Source organism: Cuculus canorus, chromosome 9, assembly GCF_017976375.1.
Source record: "Cuculus canorus isolate bCucCan1 chromosome 9, bCucCan1.pri, whole genome shotgun sequence".
NCBI lineage: Eukaryota > Metazoa > Chordata > Aves > Cuculiformes > Cuculidae > Cuculus > Cuculus canorus.
In genome coordinates this window covers 8,183,760-8,206,454 of record NC_071409.1, presented here as the reverse complement: position 1 = coordinate 8,206,454, position 22,695 = coordinate 8,183,760, and the positions used below count along the sequence as shown (strand labels likewise).

At 41.5% G+C, this 22,695-nt stretch overlaps 1 protein-coding gene across 1 annotated transcript in view; it reads right to left on the bottom strand.

Moving 5' to 3' along the window:
* COL4A3 (collagen type IV alpha 3 chain) overlaps nt 1-22,695 on the bottom strand; it is a 61,391-nt gene that overhangs the window by 38,068 nt on the left and 628 nt on the right. Inside the window, 13 exon segments of the mRNA XM_054074521.1 lie at nt 365-442; nt 1,799-1,840; nt 1,958-1,993; nt 2,472-2,534; nt 3,539-3,616; nt 5,093-5,119; nt 6,012-6,065; nt 7,697-7,759; nt 8,051-8,095; nt 8,579-8,623; nt 8,814-8,903; nt 11,429-11,485; nt 22,584-22,693. Coding sequence (XP_053930496.1) covers nt 365-442; nt 1,799-1,840; nt 1,958-1,993; nt 2,472-2,534; nt 3,539-3,616; nt 5,093-5,119; nt 6,012-6,065; nt 7,697-7,759; nt 8,051-8,095; nt 8,579-8,623; nt 8,814-8,903; nt 11,429-11,485; nt 22,584-22,693 — 788 coding nt within the window.

Below are 22,695 nucleotides of genomic sequence, written 5' to 3'. Positions count from 1 at the left end.
GTGGCAAAGTCCAGAGATCAGCACAGCTGTGCTTTTGGTAACCATTCAGAAAACCCATGTTCATTTGTTGAAGCTAAAGGCGATTTATTTTTCTCGTACCCAGAAATCCACAGCAGGTGGGTTACTAGTAAGCATTTAGCATTCCATGGGTGTCATGCAGATGTGCCTGGGCATACACAGGCCTTGGCTGAGCTGACTGTACAGACAAGTCTAGGAAGAGCCTAGTATCAAACAAAACAAGTCTAAAAAATGCCTTTGCTGTGTGAAAGGAAATGTTACTGGAACAACGAAGATGAACACGTCCTCTCAAAATAAAATCTAGTAATAAGGTTTTTCTGGACACGACATTTAACATTTGTACTACCGTCATGTTGTCTGGTCCACTTAACGTCACAATAACAGTTCCTGGTGGTCCAGGGGGTCCAGTTAAGCCAGTATCACCCTTGAAAGATAAATGAAAAAATACAGCAATTACATGCAGGGTGTTTTTATTGTTTTAAATTACTATTGCTACACTTTGGACATCATAAATGTTCTTCTGTCATTACACTTGGCCATTCATACAGTCAACAAGTCTCCTTGCTTGTTATTCATCTTCCAATAAGAGAGGCCTATGGAAGACTTAAGACTACCATGACAACCTTTCTCCTAGCTGAGAAATATTAAAATGCTTATGCTGATTTCTCTTAAAATACCTAGAATTGATTATAATTTTTCTCTTAATTAAGTCAATTAATAAAATACATGAACTTTCTCTGGTAACATCCTCAAAACTGCAGTCTGTGTATTACAGGGAGACAATTGTGACTTAATGCTGACAGAAAATGTCAGCTTTCACGCATCCTTAACTGAAAAGATTCATATTGCAGCACACTTTTCTTATGAAGAATCTTTTACAGTAGGGGAAATCCTAAACGTTATCTTTCCTGTGGAGCTCAACAAAACAACACCCATAATTTCCCGTGATTCAAATCCAGTGGAATGCACTTGCAGTCTAACAGCAAAGAAGGCTTTGCTCTCCCATAAGGAAGCAAGATGCTCCATAGTCACTCGAGCTAATGCTAATGAATAACCAATTCTATGGACAGAAATGTTCCCAGGAAACTTCTAGCATATTCCCAGTAGTAATTACAAAGTTAAAACCAATCACACAGTCAGATAGTGCTGTTTCATTTACAGATGAATCTGTGCGAGTCAGCACAACTGTGAGATGCCTCAAGTTCTTGAAAAGATCTTCTAAAGATACACAGATTGACTACACTGATCAGTCCTCCAGCTGCAGGCTGAGGTCCTGAGAGATAACACAAGTATTCGTAGTCATTTCTAGCTTAATATCAATTGTATGGGATACGAACTAGGAACATGGATGACAAGTCCTCCAGTTTTTATTCAGTCTGGGAGGCTATCTACTATCGTAAAGACACTGAAAAGATGTTGGCCATCAGAAGTTGTGAGTCTACAGATGTGATGTATTTTCCCTTGTTTCATGCTTTGATAAGCATTTAGGAACACTGTGCAAATGATACATAAATGAATTTAATGCTATGTGTTCGTAGATATTGAAGACTCGTTCCTTGTAGCTTTCTGGAACTTTAGATAACTGGCTCTTACATGAGAGCAGTTTGTCCTTAGATATTAACTACCATGTTCCATTTTCAAATAAAAAACTTCTACATCTACACTGAAAATTTTTACTTCACAGTACATTCTTCCCCTAACATTTCACCAAAACGTATCACAAAAAGCACAAAACAGAAAAAAACTTAAAAAAAATGTTTTAAGCATTTCATACGACTACCTTTCTTCCTTTGGCTCCTATTACTTTCAATCCCATAAGACCCTGTAAAAAAAAAAAAACCGCAAATATTATTTTTTATTTTAAAAACACCTATGCAATGAGCTAACTGTTCTTACACAGAATAAGAAGTTTTCATTTTTATTACCAATCTGAGACTACCTTAGGTCCAGGAGGTCCTGCATTCCCTGGCAAGCCCTACAAAAAGGGAACAAAGAAGTTCTTTAATTCAAAAAATTATAATCTTCAACACCAATACAGGTGTTTTGAAGTACCCAGTTTTCACGGTTCTATCACTATTTTTATTCTTTCTTCCACCTTTACAACTGCTATTTGTTGTAAGTGGGTGACAGAATGCCCGTACAGTCTAGTTGCAAACAAATACATCTTTCTTCCAGTTGAATACATTAATATTTAAAGTGAATTTATAGGTAATTATTTGAAAATTAAAATTTATGCCTAGATGGACAAGGATGCTCCTGGAAGCATTTTATTGTGCATAAAAATTGTCAAAAGAAACAACAACAAAAAATCATATGTGTGCAGAAGAATTTCACCTACATGTGTCTCTAGACCTCAAACAAGTCTGGGAGAGTCAGGTACACATATTTTTCTACTTCCATTTCTGGGAAAATCAAAGGTTAAACTAACAAGTGAGACCTAATTTCATACTCACTGAAGCTCCTGGGGGGCCGTGTGGTCCGAGTTCCCCGGGATATCCCTGGGGACCCTGGGCACCCTGGTTATTAGGAAAGATAATGAACAAACTATAACACTAAGTTCAATGAACTCTACTACCAACAGAGGAGCAGCACTCTCTCTGGATTTCCTCCTCATGTCACAGGATAACACAGAAGTATAATTCCTCCTCACTGCTTCACTGGCATAGTTTTTGAAACATGAGAAAACATATCTGGTCTAAAACTAAGATACTCAAGTGAAGACGTATCTCCTGTTTAACTGTGGACATTCTCATAATCATACAGTCCTACTGCTACCCCTAATAAGACTTTAATCCCTCATAAATTCTATGCAATAAGTTCTATACATCAAAGCTTTATTTTCAAAGAAATGGAAAATAACAATTTTTATTTTCAATTTATTTTTTTTCAAATTTAATTTTATTTATTTAATATAACAACCAAGAGATATGTCTGTTCTGCCTTGTCCTATTCATCTACATTTTTTAAACATGGACCATACTGTCTTTTCTTTGTATCCTAGAAGTTGAGCAGGTCTAATCCGTTCAACCTTACTTCATAGAGAATTTTTGCCGTTGGTCTAGATGGTCATTGTAGGTTCCTCCCAACTACTCTATTTTACTCCATTCCACCCTACTGCACTCCACCCCACTCCATGTGTAAGGATAAATCCACAATCAGTTTTTTCTCATTTCTAAAGTACTGCTGTTTGTCTGCAACCTGACTTCCCCATCTCACTTTATCAACACCTAATGGACACTTGGTTCTGAGGGAAAAATTAGTTACTATTGTCTTGATGTATTCAGTTTTGCAGAAGACAGGTTTTAAATACACTGTATTAATCAGATTATACAAAGTTAGTCATTTTTAAAGACAGAATTATTTTCTGGTATCGAAATCAATGAGATAATTGTAAATTGCTACATATAAAATATATACTGCATTAATGCATTATACATAACACTCATACTATATATAATGTGTTTTATATAGATAGATTATATATATTTTTCATATATATATCTCTCACTGTCTGAAGTACCTGAAGTCCAGGTGTTCCTGGCAATCCAGGATCACCCTTTGCACCATACTCTTGGTAATATCCATCTGCAGGCTCCCCCTGGATAATTAGACAAATAGGAAGATAAAAATTTAGACTGTAGAACTCTGTAGTGGCACAAACGGCAGCGAAATAAGCGAGATCACACTTCATAAAATCATAGAAGCACAGAATCACTAGGTTGGAAAGGACCCACTGGATCATCAAGTCCAACCATTCCTATCAATCCCTAAACTATGCCACTCAGCACCTCATCCACGCGTCCTTTAAACACCTTGATGGAAGGTGACTCAACTCCCTCCCTGGGCAGCCTGTTCCAGTGCCCGATGACCCTTTCTGTGAAAAATTTTTTTTCTTATGTCCAGCCTGAACCTCCCCTGGTGCAGCTTGACGCCGTTCCCCTTGTCCTGTCCCCTGTGACTTGGGAGAAGAGACCAGCTCCCTCCTCTCCACAACCTCCTTTCAGGTAGTTGTACAGAGCAATAAGGTCTCCCCTCAGCCTCCTCTTCTCAAGGCTAAACAACCCCAGCTCTCTCAGCCGCTCCTCATAAGACTTGTTCTCCAGCCCCTTCACCACCTTCGTTGCTCTTCTCTGGACACGCTCCAGAGCCTCAACATCCTTCTTGTAGTGAGGGGCCCAGAACTGAACACATGATTCAAGGTGTGGTCTCACCAGTGCCGAGTACAGAGGGAGAATAACCTCCCTGGATCTGCTGGTCGTGCCGTTTCTGATACAAGCCAGGATGCCATTGGCCTTCTTGGCCACCTGGGCACACTGCTGGCTCATGTTCAGTCGGCTGACAATCAACACCCCCAGGTCCTTCTCTTCCAGGCCACTCTTCCTCTAGACTGTAACACTGCATAGGGTTGTTGTGCCCCAAGTGCAGGACTCTGCGCTTGGCTTTGTTAACCCTCATTCCCCTGGTCTCAGTCCAGTGGTCCAGCCTGTTCAGATCCCTTTGCAGATCCTCCCTACCCTCAAGCAGATGCACGCTTCCACCCAGCTTAGTGTCATCCGCTATTGTATAATGACGGCACCTGCCCCCTGTGGCTAGTTCTACATTTAACAAAGATTTTATTTAACAGAACACACCTTTTACAGGCATTTCAGCTCTCTGTTAGGAGCAGTCTTCATTTCAGACATACCTACATTACTCGCCCACAGTCCTGACCTTAAATTTATTTTTGGTACTTTTTATCCCTTTAACGTACTCTCTAGTGCCCCTGCAGATTTCCATATGGATTCATAAGCTGTTTCACGGAGGGGTTTAATTAGTTTTGTGCTTGACAGGGTTAAATTCGTGCAATGCATGCAATAACAGTAGTTAAAGGGACAAAAAGAAACTAAATACTGTTTTGTAACCCAGTGCGAATGCAGCTGGTAGACAAAACCCCAGCTGTGGTTGCTTGTTCTGGAAAGTAAACCATCTGTTTCCCATGAGCGGAGACCTTAAGAACTCTTTTCCAGCATCAAACATGTACACAAACTGTTGATCACCAATACGTATTTCACATAATATGATGTAAATAACTAACCTTCTCTCCTTTGATGCCAGCAATACCCTAGGGAGAACAACAGTTATATTTTTAAAACAGAAAAGTAAAAGTGATAATAGTGAAAGGACATGTCTTATATATTCTCTAAATTCAGTGCTCTTGAAGTGATTTACTTGCATGGACACAGTGTGTAGCCAAGTACTCATTTACTTTGCCATATTTCAATTTAAGAAGAAAGGTCATGTTGTTAAAAAATGGTCCAGTCTCACAGCTGCGAGTCTACAAGTGAAGTCACAACAGTTTTGAAGCCTGCCCTTAATTGATATATTAATTAATAATATCAGGACTGACGGAAAAGTAAAGCTCATATTTAGAAGTTATTAGATTTGAAGCCACTGGAACCTACAATTCCTTTTCTGTTTGTTTAGAAGTTTCTTTTAAAAGCGTATTTCTACAGATTAAAAACAAATCCTCGGGTTAAAGCAATTCAGCCAGAATGAGAAGTTCTGGATGTCAGGATGCAGGAGGTTCTGCAAAGCAATAATGATAACTTTTTGACACAGGTAGTGGAGAAGCAGACGAGGAGAGGAGTGCTGCTGGACCTTGTACTAACAAAGAAGGACTGGCTGGGTATGTGAAGGCTGGGAGCAGCCTTGGCTGCACTGACCATGAGACAGTGGATACTTTCCCAAGTATCCCTTGAGACACTGAAGAGCCAACACCAGTCAATGAATTTGCATACACTCAATACCCAAGAAGCCAAGGCTCAACATGCGGCCGATAAAGCATTACTTTTAACTTTGCTTTCTTTCCCACACAGCTTTTCATATTAATAAAATGAGGATACTGATATATTTCAACTGTTGTCAATACTAGCTAATGTAAGGCTTTACACTCCTTGAGTGAAAGACTTTATGTGGTAGAAATGCACACAGTCAAGAATTTCACAGATACCTACTGGAACACCTGGAGCACCTCTTCTACCTGGAGGACCTGGAAAACCTTGATCACCCTGAAAATAGTAAGAGTCACTGTTAATGCTTATCATTGTTTATTATTTGGTATGATTTTAGCCAATGTGATTACAAAAGAAGTTTTTTGTGTTATTATACTGAAGTTGTGAATTGCATTACCACCATATTTGCTAGAAGGGGGACAGACTCACTGTATGAATCTTAGCTTCTATCCCAGACACCAGCCTTTATCAGCTACGTCAGATCAGCTCACTGTTTCACTAGAATCGTATGAGTTTCTGTAGTAGGCATTCTTCTGACTCCCTGCTTCACAGAATCACTAGGTTGGAAAAGACCTCCAGGATCACCAAGTCAAACCATTACTATCAATCCCTAAAACGTGCCCCCCAGCACCTCATCCACCCATCTTTTAAATACCTCCAGAGATGGTGACTGAACCTCCTCCCTGGGCACCCTCTGCCAATGCCCGATGACACTTACTGTGAAAATTTTTTTTCTGATGCCCAGCCTGGCAGAGCTTGATGCCGTTCCCCCTTGTCCTGTCCCCTGTCACAAGAGGCCAGATCCCTCCTCTCCACAACCTCCTTTCAGGTAGTTGTACAGAGCAATAAGGTCTCGCCCGTGAGCCTCCTCTTCTCCAGGCTAAACAACTCCAGTTCCCTCAGCTGCTCCTCATAATACTTTTTTCTCCAGCCCCTCCACCAGCTTCATTGCTCTTCTCTGGATACACCCCAGAGCCTCAACATCCTTCTTGTAGTGAGGGGCCCAGAACAGAACACAGGATTCGAGGTGTGGTCTCACCAGTGCCGAGTACAGAGGCAGAATAACCTCCCTGCACCTGCTGGCCACACCGTTTCTGATACAAGACAAGTTGCCATTGGCCTTCTTGGCCACCTGGGCACACTGCTGGCTCATGTTCAGCTGGCTGTCAATCAACACCCCCAGGTCCTTCTCCTCCAGGCACCTTTCTAGCCACTCTTTCCCTAGTCTGTAGCACTGCACAGGGTTGTTGTGCCCCAACTGCAGGACTCTGTTAAACCTCATTCCACTGGTCTCAGTCGAGTGGTCCAGCCTGTTCAGATCCCTTTGAAGAGCCTCCCTACCCTCAAGCAGATCAATCAAACGCACCCTATGAAGTTTGCGGACGACACTAAGCTGGGTTTTCAGAAACTTCAGAACGACTTCAGATCGTCAGAAGCATTTGCTCATGGAGCAAAATAAGACCAGTACACTTAACAGTTAGTCTTTTCTTTTAATTGCTTTCAGGACTTATGAATCATCAACTGCAAGCTAGAAACTGGTAAAATAAAATTAACTATCTGTTCTAAAATTCATTTCAACAGAAGGAGAGGTTGGACAAAAGTGGTTAGGTCTTCTGGATTTAATGAAGAAAGTTTTACCTGTAAAAACATCTAACACTATGATTCACTTTTTCACAAAGGGCATTAACATGTATCATTTAACATGTATCATTTAATTATCTATCTTGCACAAAAAGGCAGCGGTTTTCCTTCCTCTGGCATCATGATTCAATTCTTTTCTCAGTTGCTAAATATACAAACCGAAACAAATTGAAATTGTTGCATCTCAGGGCAAAAATTCAGAACACTTTTTGGCCATTCCTAGGCAACAGCCAAACAACCTCTGTCACATTCAGATCAGCTTGTACCTTTGTGCCATTGCATCCTGGAACACCTGAACGCCCAGGAGGACCAGCAGCTCCCGGTTCACCCTAAAAAGAAGTGCAAAATTGACACAAGCTTTGTTTCCACACATTCGTGTTACCCTAGAGCAACAAGGAGAGAGTTTGTGTGGGAGCATTGTTTCATAAGACTTGAGAGATTACGTGTTCTTAAATCATTACAATAAGGAAGAACTGATGATGCTATCATCTTTATCTCTAAGCTAACTGAAGGAGACAAGGCTGATGTTGAGACTACAGTGAGCACACTGAGTTGAGGATAATTGTGTACTGAAGACTGTAGTAAGAGTGAAATGGTCAAATTTGTTGCATTTTACTTACTGGAAGGCCTGGGGGACCTGAAAATCCAGGTATTCCTGGTAAGCCCTAATACAGAAAACAGAGAAACAGTATTGCAAATACTAAGGAAAAGATCATAATGCAGGGTTTTTTTTTTTTGGATCACATTCAGAAGAAGAGTGAATGCAAGCACAATTCCATCAAAAGACCATTATTTCCTTAACCCATCTGACTGTGAAGCAAGTATAATGACAGATTACACTCTGTTAACACAGACTGGTTTTGATCACAGAGAAAACCCAAAAGAACTCCTCATGCCATTCTAGTCTGACTTGCTCATAGCACACCCCAATACCAAACACCTACAGTGTGAACCTTGTAGGTAAGGTGTGGCAAAAAGGCCAAGGTTCTAAAAAAATACATCAGGCAAGTGCATACTCTATGTCATAATTTTTGAAAATACTTTAAAATCATATATAACGTTTTGGGTTTATTTCTCACAAAATATTTAACCAAGGTGGCGGTTAACTCAACATTTAATACAAGTTTGTTTAAAATATAAATACTTACTCGTATACCTTTGGGTCCAACTAAGCCCGTAAGCCCTGGAGAACCCTAAATCACAAATGGAAACAAATGTATTTCAATATAATTAAGAAAAAGGACATCTGTGTCAGCAAGACATAGATAAATAAATAAATACATACATTGCCCATTACAGACACTAAAGCAAACAAGTATTTAATACGATTTGCCCTCCCTTTCAGTGTTTACGGTCGGCTCTGTGTCGCAAATACACACCTACCTTTGGTCCCTGGGGCCCTGGAGGCCCTTCTGGACCAGGAAAGCCTCTATGACCAGGTGGACCTGGGTAACCAGGAAAGCCTTTTTCACCCTGTAAACATTAGAAGAATTAAGTCCACATTAATTACTTCATATTATCCACAAATTCTCATTTTGATAATCTATTTCTAAGGCATTCATTACTTTAAGTACCTCTTAACTTCTACTTATCTGTCTGCTGCAGTGACAGATACACTCCCCTTGCCCATACTGACCTGTTTTTGTATTCCCACCTATGTGCTGTCTAGGCCACATGGCACCACTGACACAACACGCTCATAAGTATGGTTGAAGATATCAGAACACAACAGTACTCAAGGTTTTGCACAGTACAGCAATTAAATGGCAGCATGAAAACTATAACGAGAAAGCAGCTGATACAAATTCCTCCTTAGTATTTCTATATCTTGTTTAGACCCTACAAGCAACACAAATCCAAATGCACCCTAAGAGCAATGATGTGCAGTTTGCAAACTTAGTGGCTGCTGCTGTACAGCAGGTCAGCTTCAAATCACCAATACCTCTCTTCATGCAAACCATGAAAGAAACAGGGGGTGTCAAGTACAACAAAACCAGACAGAATGAAAGAAGTTCTCTTACAAGTGACAGCTTCCAAAAATTGTTTTGTCTCAGAGACTAAGAAACCAAATTACTTTTTCATGTGTATTTTAAGGTCAAGTTCAAGTAACCAAACCATGTAAAGGACACGCAGAAGATTAAAGCTGCACGAATAGAATACAGAAGGCTAAGTTACAGTGAAATGGGCATCTTCAGTTTTTTACTTAACTATAATGAAGATGCAAATGTTACCTGGATAAAATAAAGAGCTTCAAGCCTAGAAACTAGCAGAAAAGGTGTTTCAAAGAAACTGAGAGACCTCAATCCTAGAATATTTAAACACAAATTAAAATAATAATTGCATTTAGAAGGGTCCATGAGATCTGCATCATAAACCGGCACTGTTTTTTATGACAAAGTACTACTTTCAGCCACCAGCGTCTCAAGAAAGGGAAACCAGCACAAGGCTATACCGACCCGTGCCACTGGAGGGGGCGTGGAACTAACAGAGAAACGAAAGCCCTGGATCTTCCTCGGCTGAGCAAAGCCCGGAGCCTCTCCAGACAGAGCAGCACTGCTCCCTGCCGACACCTTCGCTCTCCTCCTACAGTGCGGGCAATTTTATCCACACCTGCTTCTTCACAGATCAACGAGATCAGAGGATTCTTAGGTCGGAGAATTTCTTAAGGTTGAACAGTTACCAAAACGTATCGATTAATGTAATTCTCCTTTCCAAAGGCGCTTCAAAAACTTCATCATAGTAAACAATTATTAATTCTTACCTACTAATTACTCAGTTGTTTTAACATGGAACTGACGAAGACAAGTTGTTGGTGTTCATTCTTATTAAGATTTCTCTGCCAGCAGGCAGCTTATTTTTTTTTATTATTATTATTCAGTTGCTCTCAGTTTTACTGGTTAAGACAAAGCCAGGCTGGTCCAACTGAGAACATGAAAAAAAAGCACTGAAGTTTTACTTCAGGCGTGAGTATTCTCCTTGCCCACTTAGGAAAATACATTTTAATAATGTACACATTGGAGAGAACTTTTCTCCATCACTGATATGAAGCTTCCTAAAGGCAACGACACTATTTTGCTGTGGTGCAGTATGACATTTGTGTCTTGGTAATAAAAGCACAGGAGGAAGGTTGTGAATAATTCTTTACCAGCCTGATGCATTTATCAGCGGGACTAATCAGAAGCCTAAGTCTATATGGATACTTGGAATCTACTGATAAAGTTCAGTATGGCAATCACTGACTGTGTCCACAGCCTGAATTACAACCATGACTCCCTTAATAATGCCCCTTTCATTTCTGAATCAGTTGTTTTTTCCAAGTACAGCCAGGAGCTTGAAAGAATTTTTGGCATTTGTGTAATTCAGGTTTGTCTAAAAGCCACTCTGAGCCTCTGTGAAGCTACTCTTGGCAACAGCCAGAGCTGCAGCTCTGTTATGTTTGATGGTTTTGATGCTGTTCTCTCACTGCTGGAAAGAAGTTTGTGATCAGGATGCAGAAACTCTTCCCCTGCTTCGGTCTGCAGCAGATTTATCTGTCTGATATCAGTGCACGGAGCTTGCCTTCAGGATCCACAACAGGGGGGAGATGGGCAAGGTCCAAATACAGAAAGAGGGAAGGGCTGAACACGACACTTTTGATGGCGCTTTGAAATTTGTAACAGGAGAGCTGCTGCCAGGGTAACGGGATCTGTGGGCATTTGTTAGGAGCTTGTGAAAGGGACCCAGTGCTTCAGACAGTTGTTCTGCTGCTGGTGTTCAAACATCATGCAATGCTGTAAACAAACTAATGCATTTAAGAAAAAAGAAAAATAAAAGTTTTCTTAGCCCATGCAGTTATTTGAACAGATTTTTTTAAGGTAATATTTTCCTTTTACAATTCTCTGTAGGCTCTGCTGACAAAATACTGTCACACGATACGTTCACTCACTATATCAACTCAACTGATATATTAACAACTTCCAGGTATAGTCTTAAAAAAGGAGATATGTATTTGTTCTTACCTTATTACCTTTCATGCCATCGCAAAAGCAGGGACTTTTTCCTTTGCATACACAGCTCTGGAAGACAAAAAGACAAACTATAACAGAAATGTTTTTGCCAGTGTGTTGTATGGTTGGGGGCAAATGAGGTCTCAGTGGATTTGGTACAGTAATTATTTCACAGATAATACAATTTTAAAAAAAAAAGTTTGTGAAAAGCGGTAATTCTCTACAATGGAAAAGAGCTTATTATTCCTCCACACTGCCTTCTGAGACAAAGAAGGGTACTACTTTAGTTTTATAGTTGTGGTAAATGTCAAGAAGTCATGCTTAACACCACCAGGGTCATCATATCAGTAGGAGTGTTCCAGCCCTCTCCTTCACTGAATCCCTCAAAAAAATGATGGAGATAGAAGAAAGAAATAACAGACTACATTGTCTCCTGGACAAAGCTTAATGTAGATTCAGCATGGCACTGCCACCCTACCACTGCAGTCATAGCAACTTCAACTGGAGTACCATTGAGAATCTCACAGCACTTTGCCGATACAGCTAGTTGGATGAAAGATGTCAGAGAACGTTATTTAGGGATGTTATCAAACCTGAATATGTCAAAGGATGCTAAAAAGCACTGATGTCAGGACAAAGGCAAACAATGATAGGCATTTCTACCAAAAGCACTGGTTTTGAGTCCTGTCACTCACATTTGTGGTGCAATGCAGTCATACTGGAAACAGCAGAAAGGAAGCAAGATGGGCAACAGACAGAATGAGCCAGCGAGCATGCAGAGCCAGTATTTCTCCAGTGATCTCTTTTAGGAATGACACAGACTAGACAGAACAGTCAGAGTTTTTCTCTGCTTTACTAGATCCAGAGAAGATCAGAGTAGGTCAGCAATGACTTCAAAACATGAATTTGTATTAAAAATACTGCACCCAGGACAGAGAGGCAGCAAAGTATGTTGCTGCAGCCAACAGGCACTGTATGCTTTATGCTTCCGGTGAAAACTACATCAAGACCACACAGGATGAGTAATAAAGACATTCAATGAAAGATGAGATGAAATTAAATGTATTCTGTAGGAATATAGCTATTTGATTGTAGTAGGGCTTAAGTTTACACTTTTTGCCTGATTGGTCTTTAATTTCATGGGTAAACTCTACTGGTTCCAGGGGCAAATTTTCATTAACATAAGTGAAAGATGACTGGCAACATGAGGAATTCTAAGAAGAATTACAAGCAGTCATGTCCATTAATTACTCTGCACAGTAAAGTAGCCCAGGTGTTTCCCCTCAAGTGGACAGTGAATCTGTCTCTTTCTTGTTGGTTCCAATGACTGAGGAGGCTCATTTTTTAAAAACATTTTCATTTATCTTGATTTTTTTTTTTAGCACCTCTCTTAGCCTGCTATTAGATCTTTATCTTCTAACTTCAAAGATCACTAAACTAGAACTCCATCAAAACATGGAACAAGATGTATTGGATAAGATCAATTTTTCTGTGGTGTTGCTTGTTTTTTTTTTCTTTTCTCCCTTTCTGCTCATTAATGACATCCTGAGCAGACTACAAATATGCAGGTCATCACATAGAAAGGTGGTCCTTTCTAAGTAGAAGTAAGTTATCAGCTAATTGTCAGTTTTCTGTAATTTCTCTTGAATTCCATAACTTATTAAAAATTACGTATCAGTGAGCCAGCTCCTTTAAGAGTCTTGATTATGAATTTTCAGGGCTGCTGACACACTGAGATTTCTGAATTCTTCCTGAGCTGTCTCAGTGCAGAGCAATCACTTTACACACTCCAGCTGTGTCTACAAACCACATCTGAGCACATAAAATAATACCGCTCAAACAGCTGATGTTAGTATAGCGCTTAAACCTACAAAGGGCCAATTTCTCTAATGTTCTGTACTACATGCTATTACAGCTGATAAAAGTGGGTGTAAAGCACTATGATTACAGTCACGGGAAAGGTTTGCTTTAACATTTATCTACACTACAGACTTGGGGGGGGGGGGGGAGGTAAGTAAGTCGCAGCAATGGGAAATGCTGCGCTTCCTAAAGGACACTATGGTGCTTGCTAAAGCTTCTAGCTGGGACATAGTTATGGTTTTGGAATTTATCCTACCCTGCTCAAGCAGAGCATCTGTGAGCAGAGCTGTATAGCAAAAACTGCCCAGTGTGGAAAAGACTATATGAGGAACAACTTTTTTTTTCCTGCACCTGATGCACCTGTATTAGGATCCCTCTCCAGGCCAGCACAGTCAGTAATTCTATCTAGAGATGGTGAGTAGATACGTGACCCTGGAAGCATATTCCTCATGTTGCACAACTGTAAATCACCACGTAGCGTACAAGGTACTGGAGAATGAAGTCCCCTCACTCCAAAACATTGCTATCAAAACAAAATACCAGTCTCACAATTACGATCTGTATACTAAAAGTTTTTCATGCATTCTAAGCATCAAACATGAATTCATTAAAATTATCAAAGACCACGAAGAACTTGGTGTTTTTTTAGCGACTGCTGGACCAGTACAACAAAACCAAATTATTAAGCCTTCAATAAGTATAGACAACGTAGAGCAGAAATAGGAGATGATGAGATGAAGGAAAATATGTCAGTTCCCAAACCCTGAAACATTGTGTAGTCACTTGTGAACGGGAAGGCAGCCAAACATTTTTGCCTTAGAAGACTCCTGTTAACAGCCATGTACACCATCAGAATTCACTGTGTTTTGCCTACCAGTTGAACACCTTGCACCTGACAAAAAGTATTGCATTTTGACTTCCTGTCATAAAGAAATACACCTGCAACTTTAACTAATAAAGCATCTGGTCAATAAAGTCTAATGTGGGGAGCCCAGATCTCAAAGGACACAGCAGAGGACAACTGTTACGCTACACAGAGTACAGTTGTTGAATAAGCTCTGTTAAGTATTTGTAATGAGAACCTTGCTCAGGGAATAACTATTGAATCAATATCCTCTCTTGGTGACACAGGCCTTATCTTACTGATTATGTGCTGCTTTCAATGTGAGGTGCAGAAGAGAAGTCCTAAGCATTTACAATCATAGACAAACCCCTTTATAACGCTTCACAGAAGCAGGACTTTGTGTCTAACTAGCAGATACACAATTTGTGATCACACAATGTGCGCGTCTATACGAACTTGATAATGTTTTCCTTAATTTCTATCCCTAATTTTAAACTGTCAAGTGTTCATTTGGAAGGGATTTGATCTTTTATGTAATATAAAGATACATTTGTAATGGTATTTGCAAGCCAGCTATGGTAAATGACTGGTATGGAGAAATGGAAGAAGCTGCTGAAGATCAGCATTTAAATAATTTGCTACTATGTTATGGGAACATGTGTATGAGAACTCTTTTTCACTTCAGAAATCTAAACCATTTTGAAAACCTCCTCTCAGTTTTTAAAACACAAACCTGTTCAGCAAGATCTTTGTATAATATCAATTCTGTAGTATTAGCCAAATCTCCTCATTATAACTGTTCATATTTATCATAATAAAAAAGCAGTAACGTAAGCCTTAAGTAAAACAGTCTAAAACAGATGGAAACAAAATTTTCATAGGACTTTTTGTAACTCTTGCCTATGTTTAAGTGGAATAAATTACATCCTTGGGGAAAAAAACCCAACCAAACACCAAAAAAACAACAAAAAACCCAGTAAAGCACTCTGCAATACTTTTTTGGTCAAACACCTACTGCACAGCTTGTTTTTTTTTTGCTGTCAGTGAGCCTGTCTGTATGGAAGTTCCAAGAAATTACCATAACATCACGTTCACACTGTCCTTATGAATGCACACCATCCTGCCATCTTGCTTACAGTTCCACATTTAACTTCCATGGTGCCAACCACGTTCTTGCCCAAGCAGATACTGTACAATTAATTATATGGAGCTTCTCCCTTCTCTCCAGCTCACAGACAGTGAAGAATTAGAGAGTGTGAAAACAGTAGAGTTTAGCCATTTTCACTGTGCCTGCATGTTATCATCACTCCAGTAGGATAAAAGAGGTAAAGTGTTGTAATTCATAAACCCCACCCCCAACATCCTGAGTTTTCACAAACTCGACGCATTCGTGAGCTCTGCAGTGACAACCACTAAGGCCCGTGTTGTAGAAGCGCCTAAAACGACTCCATATCTATGTATGTAGATCTGGCATGTTGTGTGGAGTGTTGGAAAACTATAAGTTGAGACTTCCAGATGAATCTCTAATTTTTGGGGAGTTTTAATTGCTTTTGGTCTATAAAGAGAAGACACAATTATTCTCCTTTTAAAGTGAGAGAACAATAGTTTGCTTTCTTCTGCTAAAACAGAAAATTCTGATACTTCTATAATGACTTATAGAAGTATCTATATTATATACTTCTATAATATCTTACTCTACAAATAATCTCACTGGAGTGGAAGTCACTGTGATTAGGAATATCAGAAACTGGACAAAACTGCTCACGATACATTCAGATGAGTAAAATCTCCAAAGGCAGAGACTCATAGACCCTGTCTCTGTGGGTTTCTTATCCTGACCTTGAATAGGACACAGGGACAAAACAAATAAATATTCTTCCTTTCCACAAGGAAAAAAAGATTAGGCAATTCAGGCCACAGAATTCTGTTTTGTGTAGCAAACTCTTAAGACTGTTTAATCAGCTTATTCATCCGTGCTGAGGGTCATCTTAAAAGAGCAATCTAATAACAAAGAATACACACCATTTAACTAGTGAATTTTTGCTTACTTACCACAATAAAGTTAGCATTACTTGACAGAATTTGTATTTCTTACCAGCTGTTGAGTGTGGGAATGGTATTCACTATAATTATTGTCTCCTCAGGCCTGTATATTTGTATATTCATAAAATTCCTGGTGTGCATCTTCTGTTAAGTGGTGCAAATAGCAATGAAAGCAACAGTAGCTTGTTCAGAGCAAGCTTATCGCACATGCTTTGGTTTCTCCTTTTTTTGAGAGGCTCTGTGATTTCACAGATTAAAAGAAGAAAAAAAAAGAAAGGTTATTTTTTCTTACAACTTCCTCCAAAATGATCTGTGGAAAAGTTCAGCGTAAAGCTCTGGTTAAAAAGCCTCCACTGAACCAGGCCAAAAAGAAAACCTGTAAACCTGTGAGACTTGTATCCTAATACAAACTGCTAAGTTAAAAATAAACAAAAAAACCCCAAAAATATATTAGGTGTGGCAAAATAGAACTTGTTCAGTGTGTATACAAGAGACTGGAGCTGTAAACAGTTAAGAAAAAAAAGCCTTTTTGTACTTCAGCTTCCTTTTAGGCTCCTGTAATCCATGCCAATATACTGAGCCTTCTAGTATTACTTTGTTAGGTGGTAGGATGAGAATGTGACAGTAAAACATGTGACCGGACATCCCAAACTAGTTGCACTTAATAGCAAAGTATATTGTTTCAAAGACACGTTATGATAAATCAGCTCTAGGTATTGCAGAAGAGATTGCTAACACAGATCTTGAAATAAATGCCATTATATCTATATTAAATGCAAAGCAAGGAACAAAGAACTGATGCTTGCTTGCCTACTTTGATCATTTTAATTGTATTAGTCATTCAGCAAAATAATCTGAAATACAGAGTTTTGTTTAAGTAAATATTTACCTTGTAGATTTGTTAGGAAAAGGTCATACATCAAGTGTTCAGTTTTCACAGGTGCTTACTAAGATGACCTAAGGAAGTTCATCTTCTTTCAGCTGTATGATGCAGCAAACACAGAGTCACAGAATCATGGAATGGTTTGGATTGGAAGGGAACCCAAAGCCCATCCAGTTCCACTTTCCTGACGCAGATCAGGCTGCTTAAAGCCCCATCCAACCTAGTCTTGAACACCTCCAGGAATAGGGCTGCCACAACTTCTCTGGGTAACCTGGGCCAGCACTTCCCTGCCCTCACAGGAAAATATTTATTCATAATAGCTAATTTAACTCTCCTCTCTTTCAGCTGAAAACCATTCCCCCTCATCCTATCCCTGCACTCCCCTGATCCAGATTCTCTCCCCAGCTTTCCTGTAGCTCCTTCCATTACTGCAAGGCTACTCTAAGGTGTCCCTAGAGCCTTCTCTTCTCCAGGCTGAACAACCCCAACTTTCTCAGCCTTTCCTCGTAGGGGAGGTGCTCCAGCTCTCAAATTATCTTTGTGGCCTCATCTGGACTTGCTGTAACAGATCCATGTCTTTCCTGTGTTGAAGACTCTTGAGCACATTTAACATTGCATGGACAACAAAGCAAGCCTCCCCATGGTAGAAGACAGCAGAACTCCATACATTTTGATGCATAACCACTAGGGCATCTTTGCTAATTTGTGCTAACTCTCTTGGCCCAGTAGGAAGAGCATTGCTCTGCAGGGCTCTGACATCGGCCTGCTTCTCTATGGAGATGATGGCTGAGCTAAAACTAACTACAGAGGCAATCAGGACCAGTACAATCGGGCCCAATTATCAAGGTTACACCCCCACTGACTTCAGAGCTGGGCTCATATTAACCAAATCAAAGAGAGCACTTCACAAAGGTGTTGTTTTTCTAAGGCATTCGGTGAACTCTTTTGTATATTCAGGTGCAACTCTTCCCTTCTCAGCTGCCTCGTGCGACAAAGAACCTGGGCCCTTCCAAAGACAGGAAAATTCTCACTGTGAGACTTTGTCCCTCCAACGTCTTCATTCCCATTTAAACAAAGCAATCCAGCCTGCATCCCGTTCCTCCCAGCCCTGGAGATGCTCATGGCTGAGCTGAAACACTGCATTTTCCCCTTCCAGAACCACGTATTAAGATCTATTTGTGACAGCAGTATAGATTGGCTATAACTAGGAAAAAAAAAATTGCATGAAGAAGAAAAGACCAGGCTGTAAATACTTGCATGTGAATTCTAACATTTGTAAAAATTGAAATTAATTTGGAAATATGAACATTTACATCTGGTCACAGATAATAAGCATAAGGGAGAAAGGGAATGCAAGATCTCCTCAAGCCCTATAACCACTAAGTTTGTGACTATATCTCCCCTCCTTTTCCAGCAGCACATGATGAAAAAATACAAAGAGTAATGACTGAGGCAAATACAGAATACAGAGAACTTAACTTTATCCTGTGAGCGATACAATATTGCAATTGTATCACAAGGCAAATCACAAAATGGTGGTAAAACAAGGTACGGCTAACTCCTTATCAAGTAATCCTGCTCAAGTAAAAAACCATGAACACATGCTGACATGATGCCATCATAAAAATGATCCATGGCACTGAGAAGCAGTATTGATTTAGTACTGATGAACTTGACGCAGGTATTTTTCTTATTAAGGTCATTTGGAACAGCAAGTTTCACAGTTAGATCAGTGTTTAACTTCAAGACATACAAGAAGTACATGGATGGTATCAAAAGACAGGACCCAATCAGGAAAATTAATTGGACTGTACAGGTGCATCAAGACAGAATCCATGTGCTGTTTAAGAAAATGAAACAATGAGAAACCATTATTTTTTTTTTTTCCAAGAGGAAGAAAAGTAGAAACAAGGAAAGAGAAAGATCTTGTTCCCTGAGGAAACATATTGATAAGTTTTAGTATTTTTCTAAAGTATTTAAACAATCAGTGGAAAAATCCAAATAATTATAACATCAGTATTTGGAGTGAAGAAATACATCAAGCAAGCTGAAAAGCCTTTGACGTGGGAAGATGCTACTTCTGCTGAGTGTTCAGAAGATGTGATTAGAGTATGTCAGTGGCCAAGAATGCAGATAATAATACTCCCTAGCAGGTGCCAGAAAGTTCAGGCTCCTAAGGGCAGGGAAGTCTGGACTCTGTGAAGGGCTGTGAGGACCAAACTTGCTGTATAAACAGCAGCAGGCATAAACTAATAATTGTCTTTCTTATCTTTGGGAATAAAATACTTATTGTGTTATTAAGAGACATACATTTAAAACTCTTCTATGCTGAAATATTTTTTAACATGCATAAAGCAAATATCATGCTACACTTTCATATAAAAATAATTTGATATTTGACCATCAAGCACAATGTTAAAACACAAACAATACCTATTTCTTTGCAATGGACAGTCTAGCCAAGATGCAATGATTTATTCATCAATTATTACATGTCAATTAACAGCAGCCACTAGTATTTAATCAGAAGTTTAGATAAAACTGCTTTTTTAAAAGTTCTCATTTCTCCTTTCATCTAGAAAATTTTGTTAGATTAGATTTTGTCTCTTGAAGATATCAACATTTTCATATGAGAATAGAAATTGCGACATTTGAATCTTACACTGTTCATCTGTTATCTGTGGCAAATCTAGCTTAAACTCATCTCGGACAACATCTGAGATCCACTGAATTTCAGGGCACCACTGAATCAATACACGGTGTTCAAACTTTGCTTAAACAGCAAGATTTCTGTAAGAGACATTTCCTACCATCCCAAATCCTGTCCTTATGACCTAAGTGTAAATGAGGATCCAGTAACGACAACACTATAGAAAATTAGCATCTCAGAGCTTCACGATCTACCTGGAGCAGAAAGACTGCTAATGAACTAAGTTACGTGAGACCACAAGACTGGGAAATACCCTAGGATCTTACTGAGGTTGCCAGGAAGTGTTGAAATGCTTTGCTGGGCCATGTATGTGATCTTACTTGTACAGTACATCTCCTTTTCCCTTCCTTTTTAGATAAAGACACAAAATAGGATGACAAGATCAACAGAGACAGAATAGAGGCTTAGAGAACGTGTGAGTGTGTGTGTTAGGGTTTCCTGGTACACAGCCTATGCTTGTTAACAGCCATCCCGAAGCCTCCATGATGATATCCACCTCTTTGGAACAACGAGGGTGATGGATGGAAGGTACCAGCAGGTGAAGAAAAGAATGGAATAAAGAATAGCAAACGCAGTAGAAGAGGCAGGTCTTGAGTTTATACACATTCCTCATCTTGCTATAGAGTAAGGGTCAGATCTAGGCACAGCCTGAAACAACTCTGAAGAAAACGTACACTTTGCAAACAGATCTGGTACACCCATTCTACATAGGAATTATAAGGTTTTTTAATTCCATTACAAATGAAACAATTAGATCTTTGTTAAATGGCTAAACTTGACTGCAAGTTAGAGTGCTGTGAAAGAAAACACGTTTGGTGAGGTGCTCGTGCCATTTCCAGACACAGAATGGGTAACTGAAAGAGCTGCAATATTTTAGAAGAAACACTAATTTGTCTGCTTCAGATAATTACAGCAGAATGTGGCTCTCTTTTACCGACAGCAAGGTAGAAAATCAGATTTTTTTCCCTTCTAAACGTGAACTACAAAATGCTTTGCAGGGGAGGATTTTGATGCACTGTGTTAGAGCTTTACCCACATAATTGTTGAAATGTTACAGGATAAACTGTAATTGAAATGCACTGAACTCGGCAGATCGCTGCGTTTGATGGCGAGCAGAAATGCACCGAAACCGGCAGGTTTGTGTTCCGTAACTGCCAGAGATGCCGGGAGCCAGGGAAGGGTTAGGCTGGACATTAGGAGAAGGTTCTTCCCCCAGAGGGTGGTGGAGCACTGGAGCAGCTCCCAGGGAAGCAGTGACAGCACCGAGCCTGACAATATTCCAGCAGCATTTGGCCAACCCTCAGGCAGACGGTGTGGATGTTGGGGTGTCCCGTGCAGGGACAGGAGCTGGACTCCGCGATGCTTGCGGGTCCCTTCCAGCTCAGGGCATTCTGTGACCTCCCCTCACAGCTGGCGGCTCTGCTCCCGGGTGGGTGCGTACGGTCCAAACGTAACAACCAGACAGAGCAGAGAGGAAGGCAACAGGAGCCGGGAGGATTTACCGGCCGAGGACTGACTGCCGGGCAGTCGAACGGCGCGGGGAGGCAGCAAGGGAGGCAGCGCAGGCGGTGCAGGAGGGGAGCGTTCATCCCCGTCCTGACAGTCCCCGGCAGAGGGTCCGCCCCGGCCGGCAGCGCCGGGACCGCCTGGGGCTGCTGCGGCTGCCGGGCGCGGGGCAGCCGGGGCCGTTTAAATACCATAAATCACAGAACCGCTAGGTTGGAAAAGACCTTTGAGATCATCGAGTCCAACCGTACCTGTCCACTACCAAACCATAACCCCGAGCACCTCCTCCACCTGTTTGTTAATCCCTCCAGGGATGGGGACTCAACCACCCCTCTCAGCAGCCTCTGCCAGTGCCTGAGAGCCCTTTTGGTGAAGAATTTTTTCCTGATGTCTCATCTGAACCTGCCCTGGAGCATCGTGAGGCCGTTTCCTCTCATCCTATCACCTGTCGCTTGGGACAAGAGACCAACACCCATCCCACCACAACCTCCTTTCAGGGAGTTCCAGACAGCGATGAGGTCTCCCCTCAGCCTCCTTTTCTCCAGGCTAAACAACCCCAGTCCCCTAAGCCGCCTCTCCTAAGGCTTGTTCTCCAGCCCCTTCCCAGCTCCACTGCCCTTCTCTGGACGCGCTCCAGCAGCTCAGTGTCCTTCTTGTTGTGAGGGACCCAAAACTGAACACAAGATTCCAGGTGCAGCCTCACCAATGTCGAGCACAGGGGGAGGATGACCTCCCTGCTCCTGCTGGACACGCTGTTTCTGATCCCAGCCAGGATGCCATTGGCCTTCTTGGCCACCTGGGCCACCGCTGGCTCATGTTCAGCCGCTGTCAACCAACACCCCCAGGTCCTTCTCTGCCAGGCAGCTTTCCAGCCACTCTTCCCCCACCCTGGAGCGCTGCACGGGGTTGTTGTGGCACAAGTGCAGGACGCGGTATAAATTAACCTACCGTTCCTCCCCGCTCTCCAGCGCCGAGTGCGGTGCCGTGAGGAAGCCCTGCGCACCCTGGGTGCCGCCGCGGGACCCCCGTCCCCATTCATCTCAGGCGCTGCGACGCCGCGCCCCATTCAGCCCAGGGGCCGCGGGACCCCCGTTCCATTCACCTCAATCCCCGCGGGACCCCCAGTCCCATTCAACTTGGACCCCGTGGGGACCCCATCCCATTCACCTCGACCCCCGTGGGAACCCCGTCCTATTCCACTCGGCCCCCGCGGGACCCCCCGGTCCCATTCATTGCGACCCCGTGGGAACCTCGTCCCATTCGCCTCAATCCCCGCGGTAACCCCCGTCCCACTCACCGCGGGACCCCCCGCCCCACTCACCTCGGCGGCGGCGCGGCGCGGCCAGAGCAGGGCGAGCAGCAGCAGCAGCAGCAGCGGCGGCGGCGGCGCCCGGCGGCCCGGGCAGCCCCTGCCCGCCATCCCCGCGCCCCGT